The 10,219-nt window shown below is 52.0% G+C and overlaps 1 protein-coding gene across 1 annotated transcript in view; it reads left to right on the top strand.

The window, feature by feature from the left end:
• Nucleotides 1-5,246: 5,246 nt before the first annotated feature.
• The window catches only part of CIITA (class II, major histocompatibility complex, transactivator), a 20,658-nt gene continuing 15,685 nt past the window's right edge, over nt 5,247-10,219 (top strand). Inside the window, exons 1-6 of the mRNA XM_012731657.1 lie at nt 5,247-5,376; nt 5,579-5,674; nt 8,133-8,195; nt 8,348-8,434; nt 9,507-9,551; nt 9,907-10,044. Of these exons, the coding sequence (XP_012587111.1) occupies nt 5,247-5,376; nt 5,579-5,674; nt 8,133-8,195; nt 8,348-8,434; nt 9,507-9,551; nt 9,907-10,044 (559 nt within the window). The remainder of the gene's footprint in view (nt 5,377-5,578; nt 5,675-8,132; nt 8,196-8,347; nt 8,435-9,506; nt 9,552-9,906; nt 10,045-10,219) is intronic.

Raw genomic sequence — 10,219 nt, 5'->3', positions numbered from 1 at the left:
CCTCTTGCTCATTTGAGTTAGAAATTCCTGGTAGCACTTGATTTTTTCCTCAGGGGAAAGAGATGAATTTCTATTTCATTTGGTGCAGCCAGCCTTTCAAAACCTGCAGTAGAGTGTAAAGTGGGGATGAAAATAACCCCCTAAAGGGATTTTGGTAGCAAAAAGGTTAGGAACTTTTGCCCAAGTTGCATCTGGAAGGTGGTGGCTCTGTGGGAAGCGCGGGTCCAGAGAGGATGTTCTGAAAATACTGCCCGTCTACCAAAAGGACAGACCATGCCTCCGCTGTGCCCCAGACAGGCCTGCGAAAGGAGAAATCATCTTGCCACCCACATCTTTAGCTGGTAAAGTCACCGCCCCGGGGTGGCTGGGGGTCCGGGGTGGCTGGGCCCAGGGAGCCAGGCTGCTGGTTGGGATGCTAGCTTCCTGATCCTCTCTGAGCCCCTTCTTCATCTGAGAAATGAGGCCATCAACAGCTAATTGCGAGTGGGATGAGGCTGTTCATCATGTCACTTGGCTCTGGGAGGCGTATGCGAGTTCTAGTAATGCAGAGGGAGACTCCCAGGGCAGGGTGTGCTGGGCTGGAGCTAGGTGGGCCGGTCAGTCAGAGCTCCTGTCTCTACCCAGCTCCTGGCCTGACCATCTGCCCTGGGCAGGGGTGGCTGAGAGGGTTCTCTCTTCTGATCAGGACTAGCTCTGTCCCCCAACTCTCTCTGCAGTTGCAGCAGGGAGAAAGAGTTCCCTTGAGGGGCCCTCAGAGCACTTCCTGAGCATTGAGACACAGGAGACAGGAGCCCAGAATGGGAGGTGCAGCGGCCTGGGGAGGTGGCGGGGACCTAGACTGTTAGCTGGGACTCCCAGCTCTGAGGCTCCTCAGCATACAGTGGGCTCCCTCTACTGCAGGGCCCCAAGCCTGGGAGCCCTCCTGCCTTCCCAGGGTCCTGTAGGCGAACATCATTATCCCTCCCTAGAGGTGAGGAAACAGATACTCAGAGAGGGCAGTCACTTGCCTACGGTCTCCCAGCCAGGGTGCAAGCTCTAGCTCTCCAGCCAGGTGGCCTTGGATAAGTCATTTCACCAAGGTGTTTAAGTCTCCTCGCCCAGCAAATGGGCGCTCACATGGAGGGCAGAGGCCCTGAACCCACGGTGAGCTGCCAGTCCCAGTCTGTGCCACAGGAGGCATGTAAGGTCAGGCTTTGTCAGGAGGCCGCAGTCAGGGCACCATGGGTGCCTGCTTGCCAGTCGGTTTCCCCTGGAGCCCTGGGCAGTGTTTCTCCCAGGCGCTCTCGTGGGGGCGATGGGGTGGGGGTGGGCTGTGACTTGGGCATTTCAGGGCACACTTTGGCCAAGGGGCTTTCTTACTCCAAGGGGATCTGTGGGTAGGAAGCTCAGCTTCAAACCGTGGTGACCAGCGGGAGTGGGGGACGGGGCTCCCTCTGGCAACCCCGCAGAAGCAAGAGGGGAGTCGGTCACCGGATGGCCACCCCCCACTGTGGTCACCGGGTCTGTGTCATATGCCTTTCTGGTCACCTTCCTGGGAGAATCAACTTGCCTGACCCTTATGAGTCACCATAATTAGCATCCCCATTTTACAGATAAAGAAAGAGGCTAAAAGAACTTTCTTTTCTTTCTTTTTCTTTTTTAAGATTTATTTATTTATGCATACAGAACTGGGGTACAGGCCAGAGGTGCAGGGGTGATGAGAGGCTTCACCTGAGACAGAGTGGGGAGCAGAACAGGCAGATCGACAAAGTAACTGCTGAGGGGAGCAGCAGGTGGGTCAGGAGGGGTCTGCTGCACCCTGTGAGTCACCTTCAGGGCCCTGATCGAACTCAGACTGAAGCGAGTGCAGCCAGCTTGCAGTGCTGCGTCCTAACCCACTGGGCCACCAGGGATGGCCTTTCTTTGTCTTTTTAATGAACCTGTTCGGGTTGCAGGGAGCTGGGAGTGGGAGTGGTTTCAGAGTCAGGGAGTTTGGCTCCCAAGCCTGGAGTTGCCTTACTTCTCATTGGGCAACATGCCTGCAGGTCGGTTCCGTTTGCTGATATTTGAAGTTGAGCAAGTCCACAGTGAGACAGACAGGGCTAGACTTCTGCAGGGCCCTTCACTGCACTCCTGCTATTGCCCTTCTGTGGCATTGTTGAATAGCCACCCTCTGGCTGGCAGGAAAGTCTGGACTGGGAGTCAGGTTCGAGCTCCACCACCGGCTGGCTGGGGGACCTTGGGCAAGGCATAGTTCTTCTCCAGGGTCTCCTCTTCTCTGCAGAAAGAAAAGAGGTTGAACTTTAAGGTCCCTGGCAGACCTGAGGCCAGTGAGTAAAGTGCATTTGGGTACCTTGATCCAAGCTGGCCTGTCTGGAGTTGTTGTTACGGGGTCTCCCTGCCAAGACAAAGAGAAGGCTGCCCACGGCAGCTCTCCATAAACACCTTACTGTGAAAGAGAGAGGCAGGGAGCAAGTGAAAATTAGCTGGGGGAGTCTTTTCGTCCCCCACCCCAAATGCAGTGGGCTGTTGAGCCTGCTCTCTGGCCAGGGTGTTGCCAAAGCCTTCCACCTCACCTCCCAGCCTGGCCCACTCAGAGAAGAGGGTGGGGGCCCCCATCTTTCACTTCTGCTTCCGCCAGTCATGGCTGGCTGGGCTTCTGAGAAGGGTTCCTGCAGCCTGGTTATAAAAGGGCAAACCTAGGCAAGACCCCACCCAGGACTGGAAAGTTCAGTCTCTGTGATAGCCGTGGTCTGAGCCCAGACCCTATAGATAGTGAGGGGGATAATGAGTGAAAGGAGAAGAGGCAGGAACCCAGCGGGGAGTAGAACATGTTTCTCATGGCCCTACCCACCTGCCTCCCAAACTCCATTTTCTTCTGTCTAGCAAGAACCATTCAGAAAGTTCTCAAATTCTGCCCTCCAAACCAACTCTCCCCTCACCTCCTCAGGAGCTCCCCTGGATTCCTGTGTGCTGTTAGAGTGGGTGGAATGGCAGCTGCTCCCCCAGATTTGTCCACCTCACATCCCTGGAGTCTGTGATCATGACCTTTTATGGAAAGTCTTTGCAACTGTAATTAAGTTAAGCATCTTGAAATAAGATCATCCTGGATTATCCAGCAGACCTGGCATCCAATGCAGTGCCCTTTTAAGAGAAAGCAGTGGGATCAGATCGAGGTACAGAAGTGGTGATGTGACCCCTGGGGCAGAGGTTGGGGTGATTGGTCACCAGGTCCCAAGTCAAGGAACGGTGCCAGTTCCGGAAGCTGGGAGAGGCCAAGTAGGTCTCCCTCAGAGCCTCAGAGGGATGATGGCCCTCCCAACACCTTGATCTTGACCACCTGGCCTCTAGACCTGTGAGTGAATAAGACTCCCCTGTTTTAAACTATGAAGAACAGCTAGTGCTTGTATAACAATGAGAAAAAGAAATCTATACCCAGCGTGAGGAGCGTACCTGTTCTCCCCACTCCAGGATACTGGTTTCCTCTCACAACCCAAGCTATGAGCTTCACTAGCATGTCTCAGTGGTCCCATTCAGTGTGTGTGTGTGTGTGTGTGTGTGTGATATGCTCCTATGATGGAAAGGCGTTCTGGACCTTGAGCTGCCAGAATAGATGCTAGGCTCTCTCCAGTGAACTGAAATCAGTGGCTTGAAAAGTGAACACCAATACTGTTGATGGCTGGCGGTGCTTGTGGCCTTTATGCAGATGTTTGTGATATTTTTGTGGGTAGAAGTATGCCCTAGGAACTTCACTCTTTCATATCAACTAGCTTCTGGTCAAATTGGTTTCATCAGGTGTCATTTCACTTAAAGTTGCACTTTCCAAAGTCTGTTGGACATAAGTGAAGACTGAGCATGCTTTGCTGTAGGAGCTCCAGCAAGGAACATACCATGGAATCTCGGCAACCTGATAGGGGTGGGATGGGGGCTCTGGGACCACGTGGACGGGGCTTCACTTCAAAGCTACCTACTAGGAAGACTGCTTAGCCTAGTTGAGCCTCAATGTCCTCACCTACAAAATGGTGACAATAATTGCTACCTTACCAGGCTGATGTTTTGTTTGAATAGCTTTATTTGAATCCAATTCACCTACTTGGGTTCCTTTTCAAATTTTCACACAGCACGCAACCATCCCATTTCCAACATGAGAGCATTTTCATCATCCCCCTTGAAAGAAGCCCCAGACCCTTGTAGTTACCCCTTTACGGCCCCCCACACTTCTCCCCAACCCTAGGCCACCACTAATCCACTTTCTGCCTCTGAAGATTTGCTTCTGCAATGGAATCCTTCAACCTGTGGGTCTTCATTTCTGGCTTGACTCAGCACCAGTTTCTCAAGTTCCATCCACGTTGTGCATACTTTAGTGCCTTTTTCCTTTCTATGGTTGAATATTATTTCATTGACTGGATTTACTTTTTTTTTTTTATCTATCCAACTATTGATGGACATGTGAATTGGTTTCTTTTCTTTGACTCATATGAACTATGTGTCTATGTGTTTGTATACAAGTTTTTGAAAGGACACATCCAGGATTGCTTGAAAGATTAAATGAAGTAGTATTGATGGTACTTGATAGGTCCTTTGATGGGTGATGATGAAGGGTCTGAGAGCAAATCTGGCCCAACTCCTTCAGTTTACAAATTGGGAAGCTGAGAGACAGAGAGGAACAGAGTCTTGCTGTGGTCACCGAGGAAGTAGAGCATAACATTTAAACACAGTTTTTGAGTCATAATGCCCAGCACCAAATCCTGTCATCATTTGGACTTGGGTTAACTTATGTAAGTCACTTCACCTTTCTGAGCCTCAGTTTCTCATGTGTAAAATGAGGATAGCAATAGTATTGACCTTATATTATTGCTGATAGGAAAAATAAATGTTCCAGTTCCTGTGTCTGGAACACAACCAGTGTCTATAATTCTCAGGTGCTGTCATTCGGGACAGCGACAGATGTGGAATTCCGTTCCTTGGTGTTAGACATCTTGAATCTACACTGCCCCAGTTCCCCTTCTGTATCATGGAATCTCCCAAGCATTATTATAAGGGAGGAAATATGATTTCCTCTCCCCACTGTCCTGATTGGGAGCGTCAGAGGTGCTGCGTAAGAACCTTGGTTCACATTCTTTGCCCAGCCCCCCCCCCCGCCCTCACTGAGAAACCCAACTGGGAATTGTGGTAAGTAACACACCTCTGTGTGTTTCCAACACCCCGCGAGATGACTGTGCATGTCTTCCCATGCGTGTCTTTCAGGCAGCGGACAGTGTGCAGCCATGGAGTTGGGGACTTTAGAAGGCGGGTACCTGGATCTTCTCAACAGCAGTGCAGACCCCTTGCAGCTTTACCACCTCTATGACCACAGGGACCTCTCTGAGGAAGAAGAGCAGCTGGAGCTCTTCTCAGGTGGGCTTTATTCCCTTTGGCCCCTTCTGCGTCCTCCGTTTCCCTCAGCCTGCTCTAGAAGCAGTGGGTAACCTAGGGAAATGTTGGCCGCGGAACTCCGGTCAGCACCACGGACAGCTCCAACGACACCCTGCCGCTCCCTCCTGCCCCTACAAGGGCTTCCTTCCGGATCTTCCCTGCACTCAAAGACTTTCCCTCCCAGAACCTGACATGGATACCATCAACTGCGAACAGCTCAGCAAGCTGTGGTGTGAAATGGAAGGTGATGAAGAGACTACGGATGTTTATGCTAATATCGGTGAGGAAACGTTCTCATTCCAGAAAGGGGGAAGAAGTTATTTTTTTCTCTCTCTTGTCAATCTCACCTACTCACCTACAGACATAGAAGACCCCTCCCTCAGAAATTAGGGCAAGAGGGATGGCAAGTAAGGACTGGGAGAGTGGGGACTTCAGAGAAGACAGGAGGCGGAGACTAGCTAGGGAAAGAGGCTCCTTCACTAATGAGCTCCACACCAACAAAACCTCCATCTCTATAGCTTTTTCTATTTCTTGTTCTTCTTTTCCTTTCTCCCACAAAGTCTGTACCACGCCACATCCCTCTTTTTCTCCCTGAATTCTAAGTCAAATTACTCTAGACTTTGTAATAACTACCATCCGAGAGGCACTCAGAGCAGGCCAGCCACTGGGTATGTTATCTTATTGAGTCCTTACATCAGCAAAGAGAACAGGTGCTATTAGTCTCTGTGTTATAGATGAGGCGGTTGGGGGGCCTCCTCATGGCACAAAGGGTTAAGTCTCAGCATTATGAAGCTAACAGCAGCCACAGCCACTGCAGCACAGTTCGATCCCCAGCCAGGGAGCTGACCTAGACCTCTCCTGCCCTACCTGCTGCTCCCCTCAGCAGTGTATTTCAGTAGATCCACCTGTTCTGCTCCCCACTCTGTCTCTGATGAATCCTGTCATCTCCCGGCACCTCTGGCCTAATATGCATAAATAAATAAATATTTTAAAAAATAGATAAGGAGGTTGGGAATTAGATAAGGCAAGGCTGTGTTAGAGAGAGTAGGGGACGGATGTGAAATGTCAACCTAGTTCTTCCTTTTCTCAGCCACAAAAAGGAATGTTTCTCATTGGGGAGGTTTGCTAAGGCTTAAGCTGAGAGGCTGATTTGCAGCTTAAATAAAAAAGAGCTTCAACTTTAAGACCAGGGCAGACTCTTTGGGGAGAAGTTTCAGTGGAGATGAGACGAAATAAAGTATTCCTCCTCCCACCAGGCTGTCTACTCTCTCCTACAGATGCATTTTGTTGGATTAGAAAATAATACTCCTTCTTTTGATGGGCACAACCCCCGTTAGAAAGTAACAATTCCATTATCAAGTGCAGGCTGCCTTCCTTTTGGCCTTTTTGGTCAAGGACACTCGTACAGTGAACCGCCTGCACAGCATTCTCTTGTGGCAAACACAGAACCACATTGCTCAGCAGATCTGCGATCAGCATGAAGATGGCCAGTCTCCCCCCAGCGCAATAACTCCAGCATCACAGATAGAGAGGATAAGCTACCATGTGTGTCTCCAAAATTACAGAACTGAGAAACAGCAGGCTTCTGTTCCTTCCTTGGGATTTTACTTGGGGGAAGCAGACAAATTTGGGACTGAGGGCACTCAGTAATGAGGGATTTGGCTCTCACTTAGGATTTGGGGGCCTTTTTTCTTTGAAGAGCATAGGCAGTAGGAGCTGCCTAAGTAGGTGGGAGAAGCTTCACCCATGTCTGCTCCTGCCATCCGTGGGTTTTCTCTGTGCTCTGAGAGGGCCGTGCCTGGGCACATGCAATCATTCGAGGCACTCTGAAATATTACACTGGCTTCCATATGTGTGAAATGGAGATAATAAAACTCCCTCCATGTGATGGTTGTGCAAATTGAGTGAGTTTCTGGGTGTAAAGTATTTAGGAAAGGACTGCAAAGAGTTAAACATTCACTGAGCATTAGGCACCACTCACCACTGACACCACCATGAGCATTATTACCAAGTTTATCATCTTCAGCATCACCATCACCATCCACCACCACTACTGCACTCCATTCCTTAGCTCATAAGCCTCTTGATTCCCCCGCCACCCCGCTATAAAATCAAGCCCTAACTTAGTCTCTGCCCCCAGCTTTTAAGATCTGTTGCCGGGAACACTTCCTCTGGAAAGCCCTCCCTGATTGCCCCACCTCACCCTATACTTTCTCTTCTGACTTCCTGACATGACAACTATCTTCTCGTTGGCCTCAAGCTTTCTGGGTTTCATAGAATGACCCACCACTGTTGAGCACCTCCTGTGTACTGGCTAATGTGGTGAATACAGAGCCTCTAATCCTCACCGGCCATCCTGGCTTTTAGGCATTCTTTGTTCTTGTTCCACAGATGAGGAAATAGGGGCCCAGAGAGAAGTAACTGGTCCAGGACCACACAGCTAGTAGGCTTGTGGTTAGTAGTGCTAGAATTTAAACTCAAACCCACGGCAACGTTATTGTTGCCATTGTCTTCATTGTACTACTTTGTAGCAACAGATCTATTTTCGTGCATACATGACATCATTCCTTCCGTTAGGGGCCCTACAAGTTCAGTGTTCTTTCCTGCATTCATTTATTCAGCAACCATTTGTTGAGCCGCCCCCACTGTGTGCCTGGCCTGCAGGGTCACAGCTCTCCGGGTGCCCAGCACAGGGTGGACATTCAGGGAGAACTCACTGGTCCCTCTTTTCCTGACAGCGGCACTGGACCAGTACGTGTTCCAGGACTCTCAGCTGGACAGCCTGAACAAAGACATCTTCAGTAAGTCGGGGTTCCTGGGTCAGCCTGCCTTTCCTCTGTTCCCGGGGGAGCACCACCCGTCCAGGAGGTTCAGTTGCCTCCACAGTTGGAATAGGGAGGCCCCTTTGGGGATCCATTGACTGAGTGTCAGTGGCTTTGGTTTTTCTCCCAAGTAGAGATAGGATTGGATGGATTGGAAGACGTGAGCAGCGAGACTGTAGAACTGCTGGAGGAAGCAGGGCAGAGACGCCAGAAAAGATGTGAGTGCCCCCCGCCCGTCCCTGGCCCTGCCCAAGCCAGGGTCCTGGCCCTGCCTGGGACCCCAAGCCTGTTGTGGCTCCCGGTCGCGCCCCTTGCTACGTCCTGTCCTCGCGGCTCAGGCTTGGTGCGGTCCTCTCCACGCACCACTGCTCCCTGACCGGAAACACGATCCGGGTGCTATTCTCCTGGTGGGTTTCTGTCTCGGCTGTCAACGTCATCTCCAAAAGCACATTTTGGTTCTGGCTTCTCATTCATCCTTTCTTGTCACCGCAGCATTTGTGGGAGGTCACTGCACACCAGTTCTGGAGTCAGTAAGAACTGGGTCTGCATCCTGCAGCTGCTATTTAGGGCCTGGGTGAGCTCGGGCAGGTGCCTGGCCTGCCCTGTGCTCTTATGCAATCTCACTGCCTCCTTCATCAGTCTTTATCTGGCAGCCAATGTGGCTTTTAAATGTAAATCAGATCTTTTTACTGTCCTGCTAACCCTCCAAAGGATACCAAATAATACCACAAAGCTTACTCATCTAGAACCTTCCAGCCCTCCAAACTCCCCATGAGCCACTGAGCTCCGGCCACGGGCTTCTCCCCACTCCCGGAACCCACATACTGTCTGTCGGCCAGTGGGTCACTGCAGCATTTCCAGCATTTCGCAGTGAACTGCGCTCTCCATTCTTTCTCTCCTGGATCCCTTGCTAGGAGCCATGGGGAGTTTTCTCCTTGATGACCAAGGCCCTACCCTAGCACCCAGTGGCTTCCAGGGTGCTCTTGTGAAATAGGCACCACCAACCCGCCTGTTTTCCACAAGGGAGACCGAAGACTGAGAGGTCAAGCTATGAAGATGCAAAGTTTATTTATTTCTTCTTCAACTCAAACCCCTCTGGCGCCCCGCCCCGCGGCCCTGCCTCTCCCATGCTGGGCACTGGGGCTGGGGCTCAAGCAGACAGGGACAGCGCCAGTCAGAGGCAGGGCCGGGACCAGTTCTCTTCAGGCCCTAAGGCCTGCGGGCGCCATGAGCCCCCCAGACTTGAACTGCCGCTTCTCCGGGGGGCTCACTGTGATGTTCTCTCTGCAGCCTTCCCAGAGGAGCTGCCTGTGGACCCGAAGCACAGGAAGCTAGGTGAGCTGAAGCACAGGTGTGGGGCTGCGAGCAGGAGCCTCCTTGGGTGCACACTCTGCATTTGAAAACCAGCACCCGGAGAGGTGAAGCCGGAGAGGTGAAGCCGTTGGCCAGGGTCACACAGCCAGGGAGAGGGCATCGGGGTGCGAACCAAGACCACGACCCCATAGCCTGTGTTCCGCAGTTGACAGCTGCTGGGACACTCAGCTTCTGCTCCAAAGCTGTCCCCTGCCCGCCCCCTCATAATCCAGAGTCAGAGCAGAGGCGCTCCCCTGCCATCCCCACCCCAGGGAGGCCCCCCTGGCACCCACCCATCTCACCCCAAGGTCTCTCTGACATGACCCCCCCTTCACAGCTGAGCCTCCCGCCTTGCCCACTGTGACTGGCACTTTCCTGGTGGGGCCAGTGAGCGGCTCTTTGGCTCCATCTGGTCTGTTCTGCCAGGACTCAGCATCAGTCCAGCCCCTGCTGGAGGAAACCGTGCTGGCACCTGGTATGTTAGGGGCTTGGAGAGGGTGGGTATCCCCCCCAGAAGTGGCTAAGGCAGTGTCAGGAATCTCCCCCCTCTACCCTCCGTCTGCGTCACCCACTGCCATTCCAGCCAGTCTTAAGCTCAGGGTCCCTGTCAGCTCAGCCCTTGCCAGAGACCAGGCCTGTGGGAACGCACC

Source organism: Condylura cristata, unplaced genomic scaffold, assembly GCF_000260355.1.
Source record: "Condylura cristata isolate star-nosed mole 26May11 unplaced genomic scaffold, ConCri1.0 scaffold00032, whole genome shotgun sequence".
In the NCBI taxonomy this organism is placed as follows: Eukaryota; Metazoa; Chordata; class Mammalia; order Eulipotyphla; family Talpidae; genus Condylura; species Condylura cristata.
Note: the sequence above shows the minus strand (reverse complement) of the source record. Positions and strands in the feature narration are given on the sequence as shown.